Source organism: Catharus ustulatus, chromosome 1, assembly GCF_009819885.2.
Source record: "Catharus ustulatus isolate bCatUst1 chromosome 1, bCatUst1.pri.v2, whole genome shotgun sequence".
NCBI lineage: Eukaryota > Metazoa > Chordata > Aves > Passeriformes > Turdidae > Catharus > Catharus ustulatus.
In genome coordinates this window covers 117,958,376-117,983,294 of record NC_046221.1, presented here as the reverse complement: position 1 = coordinate 117,983,294, position 24,919 = coordinate 117,958,376, and the positions used below count along the sequence as shown (strand labels likewise).

The window sequence follows — 24,919 nt, the reverse complement described above, 5'->3', positions numbered from 1 at the left end:
CAGGCCAACATGGCAAAACAAGAAGCACAAAAGGCCTTGGTTCTGTGTAAGCCCTGCTCAGCAATAACAAACACATCTCTGCATTATCAACCCTGTGTTCAGCACAAATTTAAAATACAGCTGCACAACAGCTGTGAAGAAAATTAACTCTACAGCATCCAAAATCAGCACACAATGGATGAATGATGGTTAGAGACCTGTCTTGATCACACAGTGGAAACAGTTTAGGAATGTTTATTCTTCCCCAGCTGTCCATTGTGATCCCTGCCCAGATATATAGGATCTTCTTTGATTAATGGTCTTTATGAAGCTGTAGTATGAGCTGGATCAGTCAATTAAAGTTTACGGCTAAAAGCTGTCGCCTCTTTCCTCCCAAGTCTGTGTCCTGGAAAGCACACTAGAGCATCCATGTCTTTTAGCCATGGCCTGTGTGCAGCCTATAATTGAGCTCCTCACACTTCTCTCCTACTTCCATTTTGCAGAGGTGCCTGTAAGAGGCTGATGCCTCTAACATATCTGAAAGTACACTTGTGTTAGAGCTTCAGAGAGAACCTTGACCATGTGATTCATTGACTTCTCCCACCATCTTACTAATTTCTTCTGGTCTTTCTCCAGACTTTGTGTGTTTCATTATGGGGCACTTTCCCCTGACTCTTCCAGGAGCTGCACGGCAAGTGCAGCTTTTTAGATCTCAGACACCAGTTACGCTAAACTTGTGTCTTGAATGTTAACTGAGCACCTCTCAGTGTGCAAAAAGGCCTTATTTCCTCACACCTTCAGTCTTCATGGATGAGGAAGAAAACATGTGTGGAATCAGCAAAATTTATTATTCCATTTCTTGGTGTGTCTCTGGAGGCCAAAAACTTAACCTTCTCCTTGAACATACAGGCATACCTGAAAATTCATCGTATACCCAAATGTGACTGCTTTCAGTATGATCAGTAGATAGAAGATGCCTAGAATGGCCGTATTAAATCCCATTGTTCTGAAAAGTCTAGGGCATCCTTATGGCTGCTGCGTAGGCACTTATTTTCAGCAGTTTCACTCAGTTCACAATGTGTTGCCACTAGGTTCTTCTCCCTGTAAAGTCCTGTGGTAAACCTGTTTTATAAAAAACTATTTCTGATCTCGATCTTTGATACGTAATTTTTTATCTCATCAGCTGTAAGCAGTGTGAACAATGTAGACATCTGTCTCAGGAATGTCTAATGATTAGAGAAAGAGTCATCATTCTTTTAGGATGAACACAGCATTATCCAAGATCACTTCAAGTAAATAGATGGACGATTTTTTTCCCTCTTCATGAAGTGAAGGCAGAGTACAGTTTGGAGTATTTCTCAGTAACATCCAATTTCAAGTCTTGCTGAAACAGTTATGCAAGGATTCTAACCTGCTCATTGCACCTAAATAAAAAAGACTACATAAAGCAACTGTGTTGAGGAAGGTCACTCAATACCAATGAGGAAATACCGTTGTATTTTTCTATTAAAAAACAACCCATGCATGGCCTTGGGAATATTATTGTAAACAAGCTTTAAGACCTTGTTCTTTCAGGACTGATTGTATGTCATTACACCAAAGATAGGTATCTTAATTAGTCAGACTTAAAATTGAAGTAAAGAAGCCAGCCATACTTAAAATTGAAGTAAAGAAATGGGATTTCAAGTAGAATCTATCTGTCTATCTATCTATCTATCTATCTATCTATCTATCTATCTATCTATCTTTTTTACACTGAGGATATGTCCACAGTACACTCAGGTCAAACAAAAAAAAAAATCCAAAACGCAAATCTCCTTTCATGCTCTCGGTAAGAACTTCCAAAAAATTGGCAGAATTCTAGACAGAAAAGTGCTCAGCACAGGACTGCAGCACTTGAAATGAACACAAGAGAGTCCTTTTTAAGACAAATAATTTTATTTCAGCTTACTGCAATACTAACATTAAAAATTCCATTTACTAAAAAGTAATTTTAAATGAGTTTTTACAATTCAAATGGAAATACAGGCAATATTGTTACTATGCTCTAAAAAACACCATAAAAAGCCAAAAGCCCTTGCCATATTAGCAATTACATTTAGCTAAATTTAGCATCATTGACATGAGGATTTTCATAATATCTTGTAATGACACTGATGCCACTTAATCATAGCAAATGATAGCCCAAGCTGTGAAAATCTTGCAGGGGCAATATAGTAAGGCAAAGTGAAGCCATGACAGCTGGCAGGGAAAGGCTATGCCTGTCACAGCAGATGATAGTCCCAAATCTCAGAGACCTTGCAGACTGACACTATCGGGAGTGAGGCGAAGTACAAGTCGTGACAGCAGGCTCTCAAGCACAGGGTAACTTACAGCAGCCTCACAGTCTTTCCAGTGACAGTCAGGAAGTCCTCATCAGCCAAGGCACGAAGTGCTTCTTCAAACATTTCCTTTGTGATAGCCTTAAAGAAAAGGAGCAGATCAAATAAAGATGAGGAAAATACTTCAAACACAGTAAAAATGCTATACTTTCTACCAATTTTCTAACATTTTTATTTGAAGCTTTCCTTTGTTCTATGCAAAAGTCAAAGCTGGCTTGGAAGCCTGAAGCTGAGTTTGCTAATTCCAAAAGCCAGAATAAACAAAGGTACAACAAATTCAAGTTATTTATCTGGCTTTCTAGTCATGTCCACAAATCGTTCCTGTTTCCATTTCCTTCCACCATGTGATTTGAGGACAAGAATGTTGATTTGGAAAAAAATGCTTTGAAACATTAATGGAAATGTAAAAACTAAGCAGGAAAACTTACTGTATCAGACTGTGCTCGGAGATCATCCAAAAGTTGTTGGTACTTCAGAGATGGTGCTTTACCCTTCGATTGGATGAGCTTCCGTAAGGCTTGAGCCAATTCCTCTTTCCGCTTACGAGCTGTTGCGCTCATTCCTTATCAAAGCAAAGAAAATACCTTTTAGCAATCAGCTCAGGAGGACAGCTAAAGTTACATTTTAAAACTCAAAGTCCCAACAGCAGTCCGGCTTTAACACTACAGAAGCACAAACCTGTTGTGAGAATGGATATGTCCACAATTCCAGTCTTTGGATCAGTAGCAGATTGTTTCAGTGCTTCCCGATGGAGGCGTTTTGCTTCCTCCACATCAATGGTTTCCACCTTCTCAGAGAAGCGCACCTTGGCGTGCGCCTCTGCCAGCCGGATCAGAGACTCCAGCTGCCGGGGGTACGCAGAAACCATTCCCCTGCCACTGCCAATCTTCCTCATGTCCACGTACGCCTGAAAGGGACACGCTTGTTACATGTTTCACTGCATATTAATTCCTTTTCAGTCCCCTGCATCCCCCACCTCTAATTTCAGAATATGAACAATTCTGGCAAGCCATTCCACATATTCTGCTCACACACCTTCATGGTTTGTCTGCAGTGATGAATAACCACATCTAAATTTTTTTTTTGTTATAAAGCAATTAAACCATGGCAATGAATCAAGTTTTAGAATTGCTTTAGAATTCTGGATTAGTTTTATATAGCAGTACTTGTGTCTATGCTGGCATATTTTGCTTTGGTAGACTTTAATGTGTTTTACGTGATGGAACCAAACCAACATATCTGAAAGATAAACATTAGAATGCAGAATGACTCATCTGTCTTTCCATTTCTGACCTTTTTTTCAAGGATCTTACAGAAGGTTATGTAGATAGAGTGGGTACATACAAGGGAATTTCACCACTTCTGACAAGTCAGGAAAGACTCTGAACATTCTCAGCAGCAATTCCTTTACCTCAATAAGGGCTTGGCCTGCTTCTTCACCTAATCTGGGATTTACATAACTACGAGCATATGCAATGTAATCTCTCAATACTGCCATATCCATGTATTCCTCCTCCATCTTTTCTTCACTTTGGTAGTAGAGTGAAACCAAATGGCGAGCAAGGCGTCTGTCATAAGCTTCATCACGTGGATCCAACATCAAAAATATCAAGTCAAACCTGAATGGGATATGATCCACTATTAGTGTGCATATTTGCTTGTCATTTAGGTACTTAGCTTAAAAGGATTTGACATAAGTACAGGTAGGAGTTACTTGACTGTTAATTTCTACCCTCACTAGAAATTGCTTTCTTATACCAGAAAGATTTTTCTAGAATTCTCAAGGTACAGAACAACACAATGGATTTGCTCACACCCTATGGACTTGAAATGTTGAAAGCAAGGTACATTCTGCAAAATTCAGATTCCATGTTCAAGGCTGACATATTTTGTTTCTTTAAAAAAAATCCACACTCCACACACCCCCAAAAGAAAGTTGCAATTGCCACAAACAAAAAATCCCACATACATAACAAATGCACAGAACTTGCTGCTAAAGATACTGCCCTGAAATACATCAGCAAAAAAAAGTAACTGAATAAATTACAAATAATTTTAAAAGCACTTGCAGTTTAATCCTGAAGAAAATGGTTTATAACTTTACAAACACTATATTCAACTAGTCTCAACTCTAAGCAGACATGGATAATGCATTTTTAGGCAGCCAATAATTTATTTTTGTAGGCTTAAATGCAATAGATGATGGAATTGAGATGCTGCTCAGACCTAACAGCTCTTAATTAAAATTTAAGCCATAAGTGTACTCAGGATATCCAGTATACTATCACTGTACTTCAAATTTCCAGTTACTGTGGAAATGCTTAACAAGGTGCAACTCCAGCATGTAGTTTAATTTTCTGTCAGCAAGCACTAAATGTGGCTCTAACAGTTATTGCTAAATGACTGACCAGCAGAGTTACCTCCTCAGTTGAATTTTACAAAGCAGCATGAAGCAGGCACAGATCTTAGGATTCTAGCACCTGTCACCAAGTTCCTGATCATCAGTGTTTCACTTTAAAAGCTTTATTGAGCTAAGAAAAGCATTTTGAATTTTTGTTAAAGTTTATCAACACCCTAAGTTTCAGAATAGCTTATTTCTAGGAGATGATTAAAGAGATCCTACAGATCTTATCACACTTGCTCTTCAAGGTCAGTGTGTAAATACAAAAAGGCAGTTCTGTGCTCATATAGATATAGTTAAGGAGAGTATTTAAAGTATGTGCTATAAAAGTTTTCCATTAGGTTGTGAACAACACAGTAGTTCTATTTTACTTTGTGTAATCATTTTCAGAAGAGGAAGTGTAACATCCCTTAAAAATGACACATGCAGTACAGTTCAGTACCTGGACAGCAGCGTATGAGGAAGCTGAATGTTTTCAATAGTAGTCTTTTTCAGATTCCACTGTGATTCTATAGGATTAGCTGCTGCTAGGATAGATGTACGAGCATTCAATTGGCAAATAATTCCAGCCTGTCAAAAGGAAAAACATTTCTGAAACCAGCTGCAGCTGTGCCACCAAAACTTCCCTCCAATTTCATGAGATCACTAATGTTATTAGATAGATTCTGTAGTCAAAAACTGCATTGTGAAAGTCTCTGAGTAAAGCAAGAGAAAAAGCCTCTAGGAATGACTTCACTTTCATTTACCTTTGCAATGGAGAGTGTCTGTTGTTCCATTACTTCATGTAGAACTGATCTTGTGCTTTCATTCATTTTATCAAACTCATCAATGCAGCAAATGCCATTGTCACTAAGTACTAGAGCTCCTGTCTGAAGAACCAGCTGCCGTGTTTCTGGATCCTTCATTACATATGCAGTAAGACCAACTGCACTTGAGCCTTTGCCAGAAGTATACTGGCCTCGAGGAACCAGGTTGTACACATACTGGAGCAGCTGGGATTTGCTAGTACCAGGATCACCACAGAGAAGAATGTTGATCTCTGAACGAAAATTCCCTCTTCCTGTGTGAGTAAAATCCTTTCTTGATCCGCCAAAAAGCTGAAGCAGAATACCCTGTAAAAAGGAAAGTATCACTTCTTGTATAGATGTAACAGAGCAAATCTAACTGATTAACTGAAACATCTGAAAAACAAACACTGCTAAAATTAACACAACTCAATGCATCTGGGTTTTAAGCATTAAAGACAGAAATTTCGTATGTCGTAACCAGATTTTGGTTGGAACCTGAAGAATCTCTTCTGATGGAAGGGTCCTTAGTTTTCCTCAACTCCACCCCCTAGACTTGACATGCCTCTATTAGCAGATTGAGAAGGTAACAACAAAAGGAACTGCCATTCCTGTGTTCCCATTTCATAAGTAAATCATTGTATGCTTTTGAATTATACTTTCAGGAACCTGTGAACTATAATCATGTATAAATGTATTTAAAAAAATCTCAAAGGAATATACTTGGAAGACTCTGCAGTTTTCACTATGTTCTAGTACCTCAGTTGACACTTTATTGCAAAAGTCCCTCCTTGGATACATCCCATCCAAGTAAATGTTTTGATACTTCATCATTCAGAGTCAACCAATGTCATTTTTAAGCTACTCTTCTCTTGTGGATGCCTCTTCTTAGCAAGCACAGTTACTTATGTTACAGATACTTACTTTCCTTACTTTCCTGAACTTCCAAGAAATGTCCAAGACACATCCTGCAACTAAGTTTTCCCAGTTTTGCTGCCTTCAGCAGTTATCTTCCCTCAAATTAACACTCCTTAATAGCTTGAAAATAATTACCATGCACTTACAACCAACTCCAACCCGACAAAGACATTAACAACAGCAACTACAAACACATACACATAAAAATACATGTCTTACAAGAGAAATACAGAACTTTCACCTTTTTGATATCTTCATGCTCATAGATACTTGGAGCCAATGCTAAAGCAAGCCTCTCATATATGTCTGCTTTTTTAGAAAGCTCTTTGAGCATTTCCACGCGTTCTTCTGTAAACCTCTTTTGCTCAGTTTCCTCATCAACACCGTGCAGGCGTTTGGAGTCTGTCTTGCGATAGTGGATGACATCAATGTGGGTCTTATACACGGATTTTACACTGCTGACTCGGGGATTAACTCGAATGGGGACTGCCCTGTAGATACCTGAATGCAAATTTCAATTACAGCTTTAGATATGGAGAAACACACCAATTCCAAACCCTAAAAATTTTACCAGTTCCCAGGAAGAACAGAGCTTTTCTAAACAGCCTAAATACTGCCATTTAATTTCTCACTGTAAGTCATGCAGAAGCTGTATTTAAGTCACCTAGACCCATTTTTACAGACAGATATGTATGTTTTACATATATGTAAAGTGTTCTCAACTATTAAAGACATTTTGAAAAAAAACTAAGACTTGATGCTTTTGAAATTCCCACTCTGGTCAGCCTTTCCCCCGTAAGTGCCAAGTTTAATAACAGGTTTCTAATGCATTTCAAACAGCTTGGGTTTTTTACAGCAGTTGTTTTAAAGTAAAGTGGCTTATAATATGTTGTTTTAGTATCACAAGATTTACTCTACATTATCACCCTCCGGCTGCAGACACTGTTTAAGAGACTGTCTCTTCAGCTACAGCTTCAGAATGAAGGAATCCAGGTCAGAGAGCCTGGGGATGTCCAGTCCAATCATGGGGTCAAACTGGAGTCACCTGGAGTCCACTGCATGCTAAAGGCTGTGTGCAATCAGCTTTTGAGTATCTCTAAGGACAAAGACTCCACACAGCCTTGCCAGTTATGAGGCTCGACCAAACAAACAGTAAAAAAGTTCTTGTTTTTAACCAGAATTGCCTGCATTTTAGCTTGTGCCCTCTGTGTGCCACCGGGCATCACTAAGAAGAGTCTGGCTTTGTCTTGACACTACCACCCCTCCACCCACACCAAATCAAGTGTTTCTGAACACACTGCTAAGATTCCCCCAGGCTGCCTATTCTCCAAGGCTGAGCAGTCACAGCTTTCTCAGCCTTTCTGTGTACAACCAAGGCTTCTGTTATGGTCATAGCCCTTTGCTGAATTCACTCCTGTATGTTCATGTCTCCCTTGCCCTGGCAGACCCCACAACTGTATTTCCAGTACTCCCTCAACCTGCTGGCAGCACTCCTAATGCAGCCCAGGAGAATGCTTGCACCACAGCCATGGTCTGTCAAGCACTGCTTCTTTCCAGTTTTGTTTTTCTCTGCAAGTTTGCTGAGGGTGTAGAACACTGTCCGTATCAGAAATGGCTGCCAGTATTATTGGCTCTATCACCTTTCCCAGGACTCAAGATGAAGCTGACTGGCTTGCAGTTCCCCAGGTCTCCTCCTCACTGCAGGGAGTACCACTGGCTTTTTTTAAGTATTCTAGCCAATCACCATGACTTTCCAAAGATAACTGAATGGCTTTGCAAAGTGTCCAGCTCCCTCAACACTTGGAAGTGCATCCCATCAGGTCCCTTCACACACAGTTAAGATCAATGAAAAAGAAAAATGGAAATACTCAAACCAAATTTTACCTGTGACATTAATTCTGTCACCTGGCTGAACTTTATCAACAAGGTCATTGTGAGCAAACAGTGCCACTGTATGTGGGGTCTGTCCAGCTGGCATATCTTCAGGAGATTCCTGCAGTTTGATCTAGCAAAAACATCATTTAAGTTTCAGTTGCAAAAGAGCAGAGCTTTTCCACAGAGCATACAACAGGATTTTGTATCAACATAGTCTTCAGCATAATTTTGAATCAGGAACAAAATATCTCCACCCAAACAGCAGAACTGATTACAGATTAAAAGAGATTATGAAAATGAGAACTCTGCTGATTGCTGCTGGAATGGATAAAATCATGCTATAAATAAGGCTCACCTAGTCCAGACAGAAGTGGACATACCCTATATAAAGGGGCTTCCATACATTAAGAGATGTATATACTTCATCTCATCCTCCTAATGCATTTCTTCTCCAAAGTAGATGTACTGTTTCATTAAGTTGTTTCACCCATTTCCATGTTCCAAAACACTTCTTTTCAAAGCACTTCATCTCAAAATACATAACTAATGCTGCTACTGATTTTTAGGAGGGTGGGGGAGCAAAAACTAGCAACTCTTTCCTTTTAGCCACTACCTAAGCCAACATACCATCTGTTTGTCAGAGAACATGGATCTGTTGTGAATCAGCGCCATACTGTGCGTTGTGTTGCAGTTCTTGCACACTGATGGTTCAGCAATCCTGCCACGGTCAATTTCCACTCTGGTGGTGAAAGCGCAAACCTGGCATCTAAAGAATGCTTCCTGCATCTCAGGAATTAACTGGGAGCTTCTGATGACCATGCCACTGATGGTGATGAGTTGATCAATGTCTATAAAAATAGAGAGACTCATGTCATGACCTCATACTCTCAAAATTTAAATAAACTTCAAAACTTCATGTTGCAATAGATTTTAGGCAGCAGGTAGACAGGTTATTACTATTTTGTTTAAGTAATCATAAATGCATAATACAAATACTCAAATTTACAGGAGCATGTATACAAAAGAATTCTTTACACTTGCAGAACTAAGAACACGAGTAGTTGATGACAGGAGAGATTTCCTTTATGGACAGATTATTCTGCATTTGGGCTCTAAAGCATTTGCTCCTGAAACAGATGTGAATAGAAGACATTGGTCTGGATGGACCACAAGTACAGTTTTATATAGTCAATGTAATCCTATGTTAGTATTCACTAAGTTTATGAAAATCTTTAAGATTCTTTTCTAACATGGTAAGCGAAAAGTTTACCTTCAGGGTTTAGATTTCTCATGTTCCTGGTCTTCAGTGCATTATATGGCCTTACTTGAATTTGATGCTCTAATATTGAATCAGGGTAACGATCAAAAAAGAGCTCATTGGCAGCCATGTCAAATGTTGGGATAACTTCCTGTATTAGAAACAGATTACAAGTTAAGTCACAGAATGAAGTAATTATGAATAAAGCATTTTATGTGCTGCTGACCAGCCAGTAATGACTAAAAGTTACACCATCTGAACATTTTCCTATGTAAAACCTGCTGTTCAGATCAGATTTATTCATTCACTTGAGTATTGCAAGGGATGGAAGTACAAAACTCTGGACACTGCAGTTCACCAGCTAACTTTGTAGGCACGAGGCACTCACTGTTTCTGTGATCATTTACTAAGAAATAAGATGTATATTCAGTAAAATAAACTAGCCACTGAGATTACACTGAACACACAAGTATGCCCAGTATGCACTGCATTTAAACAAGCCTTTTAAAACCCAGAAATATATGAAAGAGCCACCTGAAAGTCAGAAAAAAGTGCACTACTTCACCTGAGGGTAGCAGATCAGTTGCCTGTAGAGATTTTCATCAAATGATCTTAGATGGTCACAATTTACATTCAGGAATGGTTCCCCAACTACATTAATCTGAAAGGGAGTTAGGAAATCTTTAGCTCAGTGACATGCAAGACTGAAAAAAGAAAAGTTGAATTACACATTACTGCATTACAAGTACCTCTTGAAGTCGCTGCATATACCGTGGCTCATTAAGATCCAGGCCAATGTCTTCATCCTCTTTATCCAGTGGATCAATAAAGCGCTGGAGAAATCTCTGTATGTTAGAGGAAAAGAAAAGAAAAAGCAAAACAGGAAAAATGAGCAGAATTTAGCACAAACACCTCCTTTGTATCAGATTCAACTAGTATTTGTTTAAATCAAACTAACTTTTCATTTAAAAAAAAAGGAAGAAACAAAACCCACCTGGAATTTTTCTTTACATGATGCCACATTAACATCTGTTCCCCAAATAACAAGCTTTTGTCCAAGAGATTGCTCAGTTGCTACTATATCCTCAGCTGGCTGCATGGAAACAAATTAAGCATATAAAGATATTTATATGTTTAAAAAGAAGTTGTAAGATACGAGAGGTGAGACATCCACCTACCCCATCCGAGTGTAGATCCACTTGTCTGGCTTTACGGACAGACCCGAGATCTGGCCTCTGCCTAACTGGAGTTCCTCGTACACCGCTTCGTGGGGTACCCTCTACCCTGGAGCTCGGTGTGCCATAAGTCAGAGGTGAACTGATGTCAAAGTCAAGAGGAATGGCTATAAAAGGAAGTGTTTTGTAATGATTCTTGAGACATTTTACATCTACAGCAAACTAAAATTCAGTCACTGCATTTATCTCATTGCTCCTTCAACTCTGTCATAAAATGAGTAGTATGAGTCAAGCCTGGTGTTTTGTCAAAAGACACAATAAAGATGGTGCCAGTCTCCCTAGAACTTTTCTTGGTATTAACAACTCTTCTCAGAGATCCCAAGTTTGAATAAAGCTTCCCTAGAAAACTTACAGCAGTACTGCATTTTAAAACTACACTAGAGTTCAAGCATATGAACATGCAGAATTTTAGGAAACATTTTTTATAGTATTTTGGGGATGGTAGAGCATGTGACACAATTAACAGCTACTGCAATTAAAACCAATCCTATATATAAAAGCAAGAAAGGCTTTCTATAGCAAACAACCTAGAGTTCCTTCTCTGTTAGTAGTTTTATTATTCTTTCTATAATAAATTTCAAAAACTGATGTGTATTCCCTGATACATATTCCCATGCTAACCGGAAGCTACGACAGATACCTGCACCCCAGACACGGACTGCACTGCAGTAGAGTTCACTATACTAAATTCAAATGAGGAACATGAGACAACGCTCATTTTTTTCCTCGAGCGTTTTCCAGCCGATCTGGCCCAAGGCTGGCTCGCCCCAGGGCAGTGCAGGCGGGATGCCCCGGGCTGCACCCCCAGGGCCCGCACAGCCACGGGCCGCCCCAGCCCCAGCCCCAGCCCCAGCGTACCGGAATGGCGGAACTGCGGCGGGCTGGAGAACAGCGCATCGGCAGCACCGGGGCTCTGCACGTCGGCGGGAGGGGACGTGGGCATGGGCTGCAGATCCCCGGTGGAAGTGGAGTCGTCTGTCCGACGCTTCTGGGAAGGAGGAGAGCGAGCATCTTGCGCTGCAAGACACAAGCGGACCCGGAGCCGGCGTTACAATAGCCAGGCCACCGCACCAGGCGGAGCGAGCTGGGGTTGGGAGAACACCCTCGGGACCCACCCCGCCGGCCCCTTCCCGCCGCAGCACTTACGAGTCGGGGGGTTGCTGCCCCGGCCGCGCTTGCCCCGTCGGCGGCTGGGAGTGGAGGCTGGCGACGACATGGCGCTGCTGCGGCTCCAGCGGCTGTCCTACCTGGGGGTAGGCGAGCAGACTGAGTGCGGCTGGCACTCCGCCACCGGCCGAGCTCCGACCGGCGGGTGTCCGTCCCTTTCCTCCCCTCGGCAGCCGCGACCCCCGCCCGCTCCCCCACCCACCTGTACAGCCCCGCAAACACCGCCACACTCCGCGCCAAAGCCAGCGGCGTGCGCGCGCTCTCCCGGGCTTTCTGGCCAATGGCGAGGCGCGATCGCAACAGGAGCGCCCAACCGAAGTAGAATGGGGGGATGCGGAACCGAGAGGGAAAGGAGGAAGAAGGTGAATCCTCTGGATCCCCGAAGTGAGGGTCGCGCCCCTCTCTACCTGCTACAATAGAGAAAGAGTTATAATGCAGGTTACTACTCGTGGCACAAGACAGAGGCTGCCCTCAGTAACGGCACAACGCGTCCCCCCCGCAACCTAGCGTGGAGCCGCCCACACCTTACTGAATTTCGCGGCAAAACTAGAGCAGGGAGGCGGGGGGAAGTTGGAGCAGCCCATTCTCTGAGAAGGGGGGAAGCGCTGCAGCCAGCATTACTGTCCGGTTCCGGGCTCCTTGGTACAGCAGAGACCTGGAGCGGGTCCAGCGGAGAGCAGTAAAGATGTTTGAGGGACTGGAGCATCTCTGTGATGAGGAAAGGCTGAGGGAGCTGGGCCTGTACTGTCTCGAGAAGAGGCGACTGAGAGGAGAACTCACCCATGTCTATCAGTATCTATAGCGAAGGTGCCAAGGGGATGGCGCCCGGCTCTTCTCGGTGGTGCCAGGCAATAGGACAAGGGGCAGCGGGCAGAAAGTGATGCACAGGAAGTTCCACCTGAATGTGAGGAAGAACTTGTTTAGTGTGCAATGACCGAGCACTGGAACAGTTTGCCCAGAGAGGCGGTGGGATCTTTCTTGCTGGAGATACTGAGGAACTGCCAGGATGCAACCCTGTGCCGTGTGCCTGCTTGAGCAGGGTGGTTGGAGCAGATGCCACTGTGGTCCCTTCCAGCCTGCTCCATTGTGTCATTCTGTGTGTGCATGTCCTGAGCGCATCCCGCGACGAGAGATACAATAGCGTCGGCAAGGCTCTTCCCTGCCGCGGCCCTTACTCGGCTGGGAACGCTGGGCGGAGCGCTCTCGGGCCGAGCTCAGCCCGCGTCCCCCCGGCTGGCGTTGGGCGCGGCGGGAGGCGGGCCCTTCCCGTTCCCGGGGCAGCATGGCCGGGGCGCAGCAGTGCCTGCTCCAGCTGCACCGCTGCCTGCAGCCCGGCGATGCGGCCGGCAGCGCCCTGCACGGATACAGCCTGCTCCGCAGCCTGGCCGAGACCTGCGTGGCCAGCGCGGCCAGCAGCGAGCAGGGTGCGCCCGCGGCCCGGCCCGGGGGGAGCTGAGCGGGGCCCGGGGAGCGCTGGTGGGGCGGGACACACGCACCGGGCCGGTGCTTCTGCGGGGCGGCTCCGTCCGTGCTGCTCCGCGCTTGGTGTCACTGGTGGTCCCGAGGGAGGGCGGATCTCTTGCCCCAGACACCGGGGCAGAGCACGCGGGTGCGGGCCCCTCTGTGCTGAGCTGCCCCTAGGCTGGCTTCCCTCGGCCCTGAGCAGCGGCACGGGCCCCGAGGTCCTGGGGCACGTCAGTAACACCCACGCTTTGTTGTGCGTTTTCTGGAGATGTGTCTGTCGTACCCAAGGCGTCAGGTGCCCCTTCTGCCTCAGGGGATGGGCAGGGTGGTGTGCTTGAGGCCAAGCACCTGATGGTTCCCTCGCCTCTCTGCAGCGCTGCACCTGTCCCTGGTGTTTTCCCAGGAGCATGGCTTACTCGTCTTTATCCACAGATCCCTCGCCATCGAGGAGGTAAGTTGGCAAACTTTAAAGTAGTTTTTAGGTAGTGCTATATGAACATGTCACGCTCTTCAATTTATTTTTTTTTAACTTTTCAGTTTCGAGATTGCAGGGAAGAAGCGTTAAAGTTTCTGTATGTCTTTATGGAAAAAGTTGGTGACAAAATTCATCCTTATGCCTGTCATATTAAGGTAGGTAAATTAAAATTTCTTCCTGTTTTTGCCAGATAGTTGAAACTAGTCTGGTGAGTGTCATGTCATAATATTCATAGCTATACTTCTCCCCTCCCAGTCAGCCTTGCCCATCTCTTGTGTTCTTGTTAAGAGCTGAAATAATTCTAATTTGTATGACAAAAACTGTAATACAACAGAGCAGTGGAATTGTTTGTCCAGTTGTAGACTTAATTTTATTGACTTTTCTTTATAGAACATAGTAGGTATTGATTCTGAAAATTAGTTATTTTCGTTGGAAATCATAGTTGTAACTTCTAATTTATACAAACTAAAGTTGCCATTTAAGTGTAAAATTTCAGATGTTTCTATAGGGTTAATTTTAATTTTAAAAAAAGTCACCTGAGGAGATATTACTTTTGCAATATATACAGAAATTGGTGGTAACTACAATACCTGAGGTTACTGCAGTCTGGATGGCTGAACATCTGTGCTGCTTTGCATAGAAACACTTGACTGCACCACTGAAGTTTCTGATCATAAATTAGTATCTACTTATTGTAAGGACTGATAGTACTGAGATAGAAAATTTGCTCTGTGTGCCTTTTGCTGCAGTAACTGCAATTTCTTTGCTGGAGTTGGGGTTTGTTATTATGTCAGACAGTGCTGCAGTATTGTCAGTAAAGCCATTTCCAGGACTAGATATTGTTTTAGTCTTTTTAAAAAACCTTAAGCTTGTAAGGAACAGATACTTTAAAGAGGTAGAAGAATATGTTACCTTTGAATTTCCATCTTTACTTACTGGTATTGTTACCTTAATTTTCTTTTCTGTATAGCAAACTTGTCTTAGTGTCTATACAAAAGATAGAGCAGCAAAATGTAAAATCGCAGCACTGGAACTTCTGATTAAGGTAAAATGCATTATACAAATCTTTCTTGTTTCTAGAAAATAAGTTGAAAACCTGCTGTATTGCTATAGTTACATTATATCATGCAGAAAATCTGTATCACAGAGTGGCAGAATAGGCTGAGTTGGAAGGGATCCACAAGAATCATCGAGCCCAGTTCCTGGCCCTGCACAGGACCATCCCCAAAAGTCACACCACGTGCCTGAGAGCATGGTCCAAACATTTCCTGAACTGTTGGCAGGTGTGGCACTGTCACCACTTCCCTGGGGAGCTTTTTCAGTGCCCAGCCACCCTTTGGGTGGAGAACTGGCACAGTTTCAGGCCATTCTCTTGGGTTCTGTCAGAGGGCACCAAAGAGGAGATCGATGTCTGCCCCTCCTCTTCCCCTCGCAAAGAAGTTGTAGCCTGCGGTAGCAAGAGAGTGGTGATACCTAATATTTAGATGTTTAAAAAGAAATGTTTTAACAACAGATTGTCTTCAGTATTTCCCAGTAGGTTGTTTAGATGTGGGCATGTCATTCCTTCATCTGTTAGAGCAAGACACAATTTTGGGGGCAGTTGCAGATCTCTCAGTTTATTATGGTTATTTAAAGAGAAATTTTGTTCTTCAATTACATTCTTGCCTTAAAAATATTATGTATTATATATGCTATTATAATTTTGCCTGGAAAAGCTGACCTGGAGCAGAGACTAGAGCAAAAGGAATAAAATAGGTATTTATTGAAAAGATACACTTTGAGCAGTGCAAGAGCCCAGCCCGGGTACACCCAAATCAATCCAAGATGGATCCCGATCAGAGTTTTTACATTTTTCTAAGTTTTGGTTCATCTACATATTGGGGTCAATTGTCCAACCACAGTCCCAGGCCGTGAAGTCTCAGCCCCCTGGCTTACCCCCTTTCCTTTGCTGTTGCTTATGCTGTTTGGGTACCAGTTCTCCTTGATTCTCTAGCTAGGAAGGGATTGTTTTGTCTAACTACCCTGTGAAGAGACCTTACTAACACCTAATATGAAGTTTCAGAGTTAAACACTAAGCAGCAGAGATTCAGAAAAATACAAAAGCTAAAACCCAAGGCATCAATAATATAAGATAAAGTATTTGAAAAGCGTGGAGGAGGAGGACTTTTTCCCAGAAATGTAGTTGCTGTGTGAGACAGTAGTTCCTTTGAATGCATTTTGACCCTTCTTTTGTAAATGTTTTTGTGCCTACTTAGGTTTGTTTATGAGAAATAAAACTTTCTTCTGAGTTACTGTGAGTCAGTTCTGTGAATTGGATTGGCTTTGTACTAGCAGGGAGAGAAATACAATATGATAAAAGCTGCTGCAGACCTGCTAAGCCTGTGCTTTAGTGGGATTTATATGTACATATGTATAAATCATACCGTATATTGTTTTCTTGTGGACGATCTATATATAGTATGTATACTATAAATTAAAAATTGTAAATTTTGTGTTTATGCATATATGGGAAGGTAGTTTGTTGTTAAAGTAGATTGCATGCCATTACTCTTCTTTGGACAAGTCACCTTAGGTCTCTTTTATTGAATAGCATACTTGCTTACTTAAGCTGAACTTATATGTATAAACTGTGGTTTTATTTAGTATTAGGATATTTATCTTAATGCTTTCCCTTTTTTTTTAAATCCATCTTAGTTGCTTCACAGTTTACAACGTTCCTATCTGATGGAAGAAATGAAAATTAGAGAGATATTTAATAAATTTTATGGGGAACTTGCTGCAAAAAGTAGAATTCCTGATACAGGTAGGCCTTAGTTTTTCTTCGATTATCTACTTGTGCTCAGCACTGGTGAGGCTGCACCTCGAATCCTGTATTCAGTTTTGGGCCCCTCACTGCAAGAAGGACATTGAGGGGCTGGAGTGAGTCTGGGGAAGGGCAGTGGAGCTGAGGAAGGGTCTGGAGCACAAGTGTGATGAGAAGCAGCTGAGAGAGCAGGGGGTGTTTAGACTGGAGAAAAGGAGGCTCAGGGAAGACCTTACTGCTCTCTACAACCACCTGAAAGGAGACTGTAGCCAGGTGGGAGTTGGTCTCTTCTCCCAGGTAAAAAATGACAGGACAAGAGGAAATTACTTCAAGTTGCACAAGGAGAGGTTTAGAGTAGATATTAGGGGTAATTTCTTCATGGAAAGGACTGTCAATCATTGGAACAGGCTTCCAGGGAAGTGATGGAATCACATTGCTGGGCATGTTTAAAAGATGTGTTAGATGTGGCACATGGTTCAGTGGTGAGACTAGGCAGTGTTGAGTTATTGGCTGAGCTTGATGATCTTAAAGGTCTGTTCCAACTTAAATGACTCTATGATTCTAAAGCTCTTTGTAATGTTATTCTAATCCTGGCAAGTGTTGTCCTCAAAGATGCAGTTTTAGTGTGATGGTTCCTGCATTTGTCATCTCTAATGGAGCTCATCTATTCTGCCTTGCTTGATTATATTATTTACGGCATATTACTATGAGCTCCAGTTTGGTCATTATGGCTAGTTACTGCTGAAATCTTGGCTTTGCAAGTCTACTCATAAAACTTGCACCTGCATAGAATCCTTCAGTCTGAATTGAAGCCTAGAAACTTCAGCTAGCTGTTGGCCTTAACAAGTGCTTCCTCAGTGCATGTGGCCTTTAAATTAGTTTTCTGAGCCCTGTTTACAAATAGTAAATGCATTTAACTTACTGATGTGAGAGGAGGATGCATCTCACATTGTAGTATATAGCTCTATATATATGTGTGTGTGTGTGCGTATAAAGATGTTTGCTCCACACTTTAGTCAGCAATTTTACCATCAGGGATGGTTTTCTCATGGTTGCTACTTAATAGGAATTGTACTGGAAATGTTGAAGTAATGATTTCAATAATTATGACTTAACAATATTAAAAATTGCTTTCTAGTATTGGAAAAGATCTATGAGCTTTTGGGAGTTTTGGGAGAAGTTCAGCCTAGTGACATGATTAACAACTCTGAAAAACTGTTCCGAGCTTATTTGGGAGAGCTTAGAACACAGGTATGATTGGAATTTCTTTTCATTCTTTGTTTTTTTTTGTTTTGGCTTTTTTGCATTGCTTTTTGTTGGCTTTTTTCCCCTTTGAAGTGTATAGCACTGGCTGTTGGAATACTACTGTAGCTAGTACAATTTGTAGGGATCTAACTGGACAATCATCAATGCTTCCTGAGGGACTGTTTAAGTTGTGTTCTCTGGCTCCGAGAAGCTTTCAAAGTGAAAATTCAAGGCCATCAGTAACAGCAAATTAACCAATTCCCCAAGAAATGCCACCTTGTCATGCACTGGTAGTTTCTGATTTCTGTAATGGCTGCAAAGTTCGTGCATGTGAGGTAAACATCACATTTCTACTGAATTTTCATATATTCTGAATTTTTAAGTACTTTTAAGACATTAGTGAATTTTATCTAAGTTTTGGTATGGCTGGTCTTGGTGGAACATTTCCATGGTTTTGAAATTATCTCTTGTGCTTCCCTTCAAATGATGTGGCACTTAGGAGTAAAGATGTTTCTGTGGAGTTGTTTCATAGACTTGGGTGCTGATGTAGTTATTAAGCTGAAATAAGTTATTTACCTACTCTGCTAGGAACTGGGAAGCCTTGGTGTAAATTTATCTTATCTTGAGGGTATTTTATTCTTTTCAGATGACATCTGCTACAAGGGCACCCAAGCTACCTCTTGTAGCAGGATGTCTGAGGGGACTGGTTGCACTCATGTACAACTTCACCAAGTCTGTGGATGAAGGTATGTTCTTTTTCTGTGTGAAAGGCAGTGATGCATTTTGATACATTTTTACAGACAGTTATGCATTTAATTATTACACAACCCAAAAGTAGCACCATTTCTGTGTGTAAACTCAGAATTAGAATTTCCCTGTTAGTAGATGGATTTTGCAAAATAAATAGTCACACAGTCCCTGTAGTCTGTCTATGTGTGAAGTGGCTTCCTCAGTGTTTTTCTATATGTAAATCTTTGAAGTGCTATTTTTCTGACCACATATTGGGCAGCTGTGAGAGCCACATTGAAGCTGGAATGCAGTTTGTAGGAGATGTGTTTCTCTTAAGAGTCAACCTAAATATGGGTATTCAGAAAAATCAGCTAATATAGATGTGCGATTTTTTTTCAAATTTAAGAGTATTATAGGAAAAAAAGGTCTCTGTCTCTTAAAATGAGATATATAAGGCTTTCCAATATCACTTCTTCATACCAAGCTTTGATCAAAATATCTTAATCTTCACTCTGCCTACTGTATACTCACTATTGGATTGTTCCACAGATCCTCAGACTGCAAAGGAGATTTTTGATTTTGCAATGAAGGCAATCAACCCACAGGTAAATCTACTATGTGTTAATTGTTCTGCATAAACTAATTAGCCCTGGTGAAGAGTAAATCACAGTGACAAACCTTTTCTGATCTTACAGATTGATCAGAAGCGATACGCAGTACCTCTAGGTAAGATGTAAACTATCTCCATTCATGCTTAGGTGGATATTGTCTTTTGTCTGGAATTGTTTATTCTTTACTGAATGTGTTCAGATGGCTCTAGTCTTTAATCTTCAAAGCTGGCTGGGAGGAAAGCTGCTGTACTTCAAATTGGAATGTAGAGTTTAACATGTATTTGGTTAAACTAGTCTAGGTCTAATCACCTTATGAATACCAGCATTATACTTGATGCCATTTACCCCTCTGGAGTAGTACAAAACTGTGAAGTGAGAAAGGAATGGTAGAAATAAGAGGAGTGTAGTTAATTAGGAGAAAAGATGTGACAGTGGATTGAGTTAAAAGAAAAAAGGAGAGGAGTTTCACTGGAAGGAGAAAAAGAATGGGCAAAAAATGGGAAGATTAAAAATTGGCCTGAAATATGAGTGGCTTATGCAGAAATTGCAAAAATGCGAGTTTTGAGTATTAGGTCCATGGGAATTGTGAGGGGTAAAACCCTCTTTAAAGATAGTCTACCCTTCCCCCAAATTTTGTTTATGCTTATTTGGAATAGTGAAATGATCTGTAGTCTGAATTCTGTATCTGTCTGCATCACTGTTTGGCAGAGGAGGGGACTTGTGCATGTGTCCTGACAACAGAAACCAGATCCTGCTGAATTGTGCAATCAGGTGTTCTTATTTACAAGCACTGAAGTCCCTTTCTTTTTCAATATTAATGTAAATTACATCTGAACACAGCTGTGCATTCTATAATGTTGTACATTGAAAAAGAGGATTTTGGAAGGTTGTTTTTATGCTTAAGTTATTAATGTTTGGATATTGATACTGTGGAGTATCAGTAGAGGCTAGAGGAATACATTTTATAGACTCCAGTCATGGTGGGTCTGCCTACCTAAAGTCCTAATGTGGACTTACACAGTCTGGGCTGGTTGTGTGAGATGTAATGTAAGTCTGGTTTTTAAAAAGAATTGTTTTTAAATTGCAGCTGGGTTACATTTGTTCGTCTGGCACTCTGCTCAGTTTGGAGCCTTGCTCATGGACAACTATGTGTCCCTCTATGAAGTGTTGTGCAAATGGTGTGGCCACACACATCAGGAGCTGAAGAAAGCCAGTTATTCTGCTCTAGATTCATTCATCAAGCAGGTGTGGTACCTTCACTGGGATATCCGAGTCTAAAGCAAAATTAATTTTCTTGAAATAGTGGGAATATTTGGTGCTTGGAAATTCAGTGGATCTGTTTAATGAATAATTACGTAGTTTGAAGTGCTTTGTATTACAAGCTAGGTGTCTTCTAAGACTTAACTGTAGTTTTTTGTAAAATGCTAGAATGTTTGTATATGTTTTACAGATATCCTTAATGGTGGCTAAAGATGCAGAGCTACACAAGAGCAAGTTGCAGTTCTTCATGGAACAGTTCTATGGCATCATCAGGAGGATGGATTCGACCAGCAAAGAATTGTCCATCGCCATTCGCGGATATGGGCTTTTCGCAGCAGTATGTCAAAGGAGTTAATTCTGTTGAATGAGCTTTCTGAAAGCATGTAAAGCTAGGATTCATATACCAGGCACTTTATACAGCTCTTTTAATAGGGAATGCTCCCATTTCTGGACTAAGTGTTGGACTTAATTACACTGTAAAATACCTTTTGGATGAAAATTTTTGAGATGTATACTGACTCTAGTGGGAGCTCTTGCAGTATTGGGTTGTAGTTGTAGTTAATTCTTGTGCACAAGTTCTGAAGTGGAAAAACAGGAGCTTCATGCACAGCTGTCAGAAAACTTCAGGATGTACTTAATTGCTTAGGTACAGGCAATACCTTGTTATCTCCCTTAGCATTTAAATGGTAGAATCCAGGATTTACTCTGAAAGTAGTTCAGAGCTTCCTACAGAGCTCACTCAAACTGCTAACTGCAGGACAGTGCAAGGTCATTAGTGAAACAACCACAAAGTAAAATACAACAAGAAACAACAAACAAGCATGCTTACATACCAGTGTGGATGGCAGGTGTGTTTGTCATGAAGCACCATTAGGAACAAACTTCCAATTTCTGTCAACCGTCATTTAAAATGGGGGTACAACAATGAAGTTAAAGGTCAATAAAGAAGAAGGAGTGGTATTTATGTATGCAGCTTCTGTGCTTGATGGTAGTACCACAACTTTCACATCATAAAGTTCTAGACTGGGGTTTTTTTTTGTCACTCAAAGCAAAAATTAGCTTCAATTATTTCAAAGATGTTTAGAGACATTTAGGAATTGAAACGGAATAGGTGGTTATTAGCTGAATCCTCTTTTTGCTACCTTTTGAGTAGAGTGCATTTGTTTGTAGAATTTTCCATGTGCTTTGTTCAAACCTACTCTTCCTCTTCTGTGATATGAGGTAGAAAGGAGTTGAGTTCAAAGCATTGGTTCCAGAAAGAATGAAGTATTTCAAATTACAGAGTTGAAAGAACCCTATTAAAAACATGTATTATGGAACACAAGATCTTAAAATTGCATAATGTAAATACAGAGATAGGATAATACTGCAAATTTTAACAAGTTTAATCCTCCAGTACCTATAAATAGCTGATATGTTAAGACACATTAATAGTTGTTACTGTGTTTAAGTTAAATCTTGGCCAAGCATACTGGGTTGTAAGGAAGTAGTCTTGGTGCTGCTGCAAGTTCTGACGGTAGCACTGAACTTGTGTTCATCCTTGGTTCAGTTTCAAGGCAGAATATTTCTTTAATTGCTGAAATAATATTAAAATAATACTTGGAAGTTCTGCAAGTGATAAATGGATAGTCTTAATTTTGTCAGCATATTTTTAGACAGACTATATTCAACCTTTAGGCTAACAACCATATTTCACTGTTATGTAAATCAGTCCATTCTTTTCCATGGTCAGTTCCCTACCACATTTCTTGCCTGTGACCTGCTTCCTGTCCACCAAGACTGGTTTTTGACCTAGTTCATGCTGTGATTTACAAATCATTCTATAGAAATTTGTAAGCTTTGTTACAAACCCTCTGTTACTCTTTGGGATACTTTCCACTTGTTCATTAGTTTAGGAATAGTCTATAGGTTCTGTTTGTACAGGACCTATAACAATAAAAGTTCAGAATTTGGACTGCTTGGTTAAGTGTTTAATAGTAGTAACCTGTCAGTGATAATCACTTTAGCTACATCAAGGTAAACCACTTATATTTTGAATTAGCTGCGTCAAAGTAATAAGTGAATGTAAGCACCCATAATGCCATATTTAAGATGTTTACAGCCAAACTCCCACGTTTTTCTGGCTGAATATTAATTCATGTCACTGAAAGTTCAAGTATTTTTGCATTAAATTGCACTACCTTAGTGAACTATTGTTGTAGTCCATGTCAGGTACTGTATTTCTTGTAAGTGTAGCAAGTATTTGAAGTTAGTTTATTCAGATGTATTGAGTTTCTAATAAAACTTCAAATATTATTCCTGTTATGGTTCAGTGAAGGCTTGGCTGGGATTTAGTGCTACAGCATGCATTTATTTGCTCAGCTCTACAAAATTGCCAAAGCAGGTTTTTATTTTCTCTCTGTAAGCCCTGTAAAGCTATACATTCTGAGGATGTGGACAACATGTATGTGGAACTCCTTCAGCGTTGTAAGCAAATGTTCCTCACAGAAGCAGAAACAATAGACGACCATCTGTATCAGCTACCAAGTTTCCTCCAGTCCATTGCAAGTGTGATATTCCATATAGATACAGTAAGTGAAGTATTTAAAGTAACACCCAGTACTTTTATGCAGTTGCAGATATGTAAGGAGGTAATAGCTGTGAGCCTACCTATGGTAAAAGGTCTTTATTTAACTGAAATGTGATGACATCCAGCCCCTAGGGGATTGGAAGAATATCAGGAGAATGCTCTAATGGATTTTATTTGAATAAAGAAAATGCACTGAATATGCTAAATAAGATGCTACAGTGCATTGAAATGGAAACCATGATAGGCAAATGTGAATATGTTTTAATTTCTTTTATGTTCTTTATTTGGACATAGCCACAGCCTTTCTGTGTTTATACCACTCTGCTTCTGCTTTGTCTTTTGATACTGATACTTAGCATGTTCTCTGAGATACTTTGGTCTTGATACTTCGATTCTGCTGTGATGTTTTGCTCTCTGTTTAAATGAGGGCTTTCTGGGTCTTACCTGGAGCTGTTAAGTATGATTGGGGCATACATTTTGTATTCAGGTGGTTATGAATAAGCAGATTATAATGCTGTTACTGTTGCTTAATTAAATTGGTACTTTTTAAATAAGCTTAAAAGTAGATTAACTGAAGCACTAGTCTGTTCAGGAGCTACTTTCCATAATGTGGACCAGGAAAATTTCTTACTCTGTTTCATTGGGTTTATGTGGGGAGGAATTTGTTGTTGTTGTTGCTTTTTGTTTGTTTCTTTGGGGTTTTTATATGTCTGGGATGAATTCGCGAGCTAAGTCTCTTCCTGTTCTCAGAGCAGATCACGATGGAAGCTCTTGTAACAAAGTAACATGCTGAAATAATTTCACTTCATTTGCATAATGGATGATGTGTTTTTCTTTATTCTAGATTCCTGAGGTATACACGCCGGTTCTTGAACATCTGGTTGTGCTGCAGATCAGCAGCTTTCCACAGTACAGTGAAAAAATGCAGCCAGTCTGTTGCAGATCTATAATAAAAGTGTTTCTGTCTCTCTCAGGAAAAGGTCCCATTCTCTGGAGCTTTATTAGCACTGTGGGTGAGTCTGTGATATTAACTTCATTGGAGTTTTTGGGGATCATGGTTTTTTTCCCTTTGGTTGTTTTTTTTTCCCCTAAATTGCTTAACTGATTCTCAGAGAGAAATGTGGAATAACCATTCAAGAGCAAAAATGAAACTTGTCCTGTTCTCTAATAGTGGAGGTTGAGTGTTTTTATGGTGATATTTTTCAATATCCACTGTTAAATAACTTTAGGAATACATTTAACAGTCATTTTGGATAACAAAGTGGATATGATTTAAGGCAGGAGAATACATTTTTGTGATAAGACACGCATTCCTGCTCTGAAGAACTGTGGGAAGAAAGGAATTTCATAGAAGCATACAAAAATCTGTTCAATGTCCTTTCAGCTACCTGTACAAAATAGCACAAAAAATAGGATGAGCATTATCTCTATTAGAAATGCAATTTTTTTCATGCTCTGAAACTTAAAAATAATAAAATTCCAAATATGAAGTTAGTCAGGTGTAGTTCTGTGGATGTAATTCTGGATGTGTCAGCATTGGTTACTGACAGTTCTAGTAGTCTCAAGCATGCTGACATTCCTTTTCAAGGATTTTCATAAATTATTTTTTATTTCTTTCAACTTTTTATTGTGGCTTTTCTCTATTGCTGGGGCATTTTCATTGTTTCCCTTGTTCCTGAGTTACATGATACACCCAAGTACCATGTTGGTCCTAAGTCCATGAAAATCATTGGGGGTTGTTGCCTTTTCAATAAGGGCATTGTG

At 40.7% G+C, this 24,919-nt stretch overlaps 2 protein-coding genes across 4 annotated transcripts in view; one reads left to right on the top strand and one right to left on the bottom strand.

The window, feature by feature from the left end:
- Positions 1-1,934: 1,934 nt before the first annotated feature.
- Positions 1,935-12,401, bottom strand: MCM4 (minichromosome maintenance complex component 4). The gene is made up of 17 exons (XM_033080031.2): positions 12,202-12,401; positions 11,979-12,079; positions 11,691-11,849; positions 10,776-10,939; positions 10,592-10,690; positions 10,347-10,442; positions 10,163-10,258; positions 9,610-9,748; positions 8,967-9,187; positions 8,349-8,469; positions 6,706-6,965; positions 5,508-5,873; positions 5,204-5,331; positions 3,772-3,979; positions 3,039-3,267; positions 2,789-2,922; positions 1,935-2,441 (listed from the first exon to the last, which is right to left on the bottom strand). Exons 2-17 carry the CDS (start codon positions 12,046-12,048, stop codon positions 2,349-2,351), a joined length of 2,583 nt encoding a protein of 860 aa, XP_032935922.1. The 5' UTR covers positions 12,049-12,079; positions 12,202-12,401; the 3' UTR covers positions 1,935-2,348.
- An 865-nt stretch (positions 12,402-13,266) lies between these two features.
- Positions 13,267-24,919, top strand: part of PRKDC (protein kinase, DNA-activated, catalytic subunit) — an 85,013-nt gene continuing 73,360 nt past the window's right edge. For 2 of the 3 annotated variants that reach the window (XM_033058344.2, XM_033058360.1), the window contains exons 1-13: positions 13,281-13,423; positions 13,838-13,914; positions 14,001-14,093; positions 14,909-14,983; positions 16,633-16,741; positions 17,880-17,992; positions 18,633-18,732; positions 19,265-19,320; positions 19,411-19,441; positions 20,414-20,571; positions 20,777-20,923; positions 22,992-23,156; positions 24,000-24,168. In XM_033058344.2, the coding sequence (XP_032914235.1) occupies positions 13,282-13,423; positions 13,838-13,914; positions 14,001-14,093; positions 14,909-14,983; positions 16,633-16,741; positions 17,880-17,992; positions 18,633-18,732; positions 19,265-19,320; positions 19,411-19,441; positions 20,414-20,571; positions 20,777-20,923; positions 22,992-23,156; positions 24,000-24,168 (1,435 nt within the window). In that variant the 5' untranslated portion in view covers position 13,281. Of the gene's footprint in view, positions 13,424-13,837; positions 13,915-14,000; positions 14,094-14,908; positions 14,984-16,632; positions 16,742-17,879; positions 17,993-18,632; positions 18,733-19,264; positions 19,321-19,410; positions 19,442-20,413; positions 20,572-20,776; positions 20,924-22,991; positions 23,157-23,999; positions 24,169-24,919 lie in introns of all 3 variants that reach the window. The other variant, XM_033058353.2, reaches the window with a different exon arrangement.

Excerpts from the sequence above, each read along its gene's own strand:
- MCM4 (XM_033080031.2), bottom strand. The coding sequence starts at position 12,048 with ATGTCGTCGCCAGCCTCCACTCCCAGCCGCCGACGGGGCAAGCGCGGC. Across the intron at positions 10,691-10,775 it reads TGGATCTACACTCGGATGGG|CCAGCTGAGGATATAGTAGC; the intron begins GTAGGTGGATGT and ends GTTTCCATGCAG. Across the intron at positions 10,259-10,346 it reads ATATGCAGCGACTTCAAGAG|ATTAATGTAGTTGGGGAACC; the intron begins GTACTTGTAATG and ends ACTCCCTTTCAG.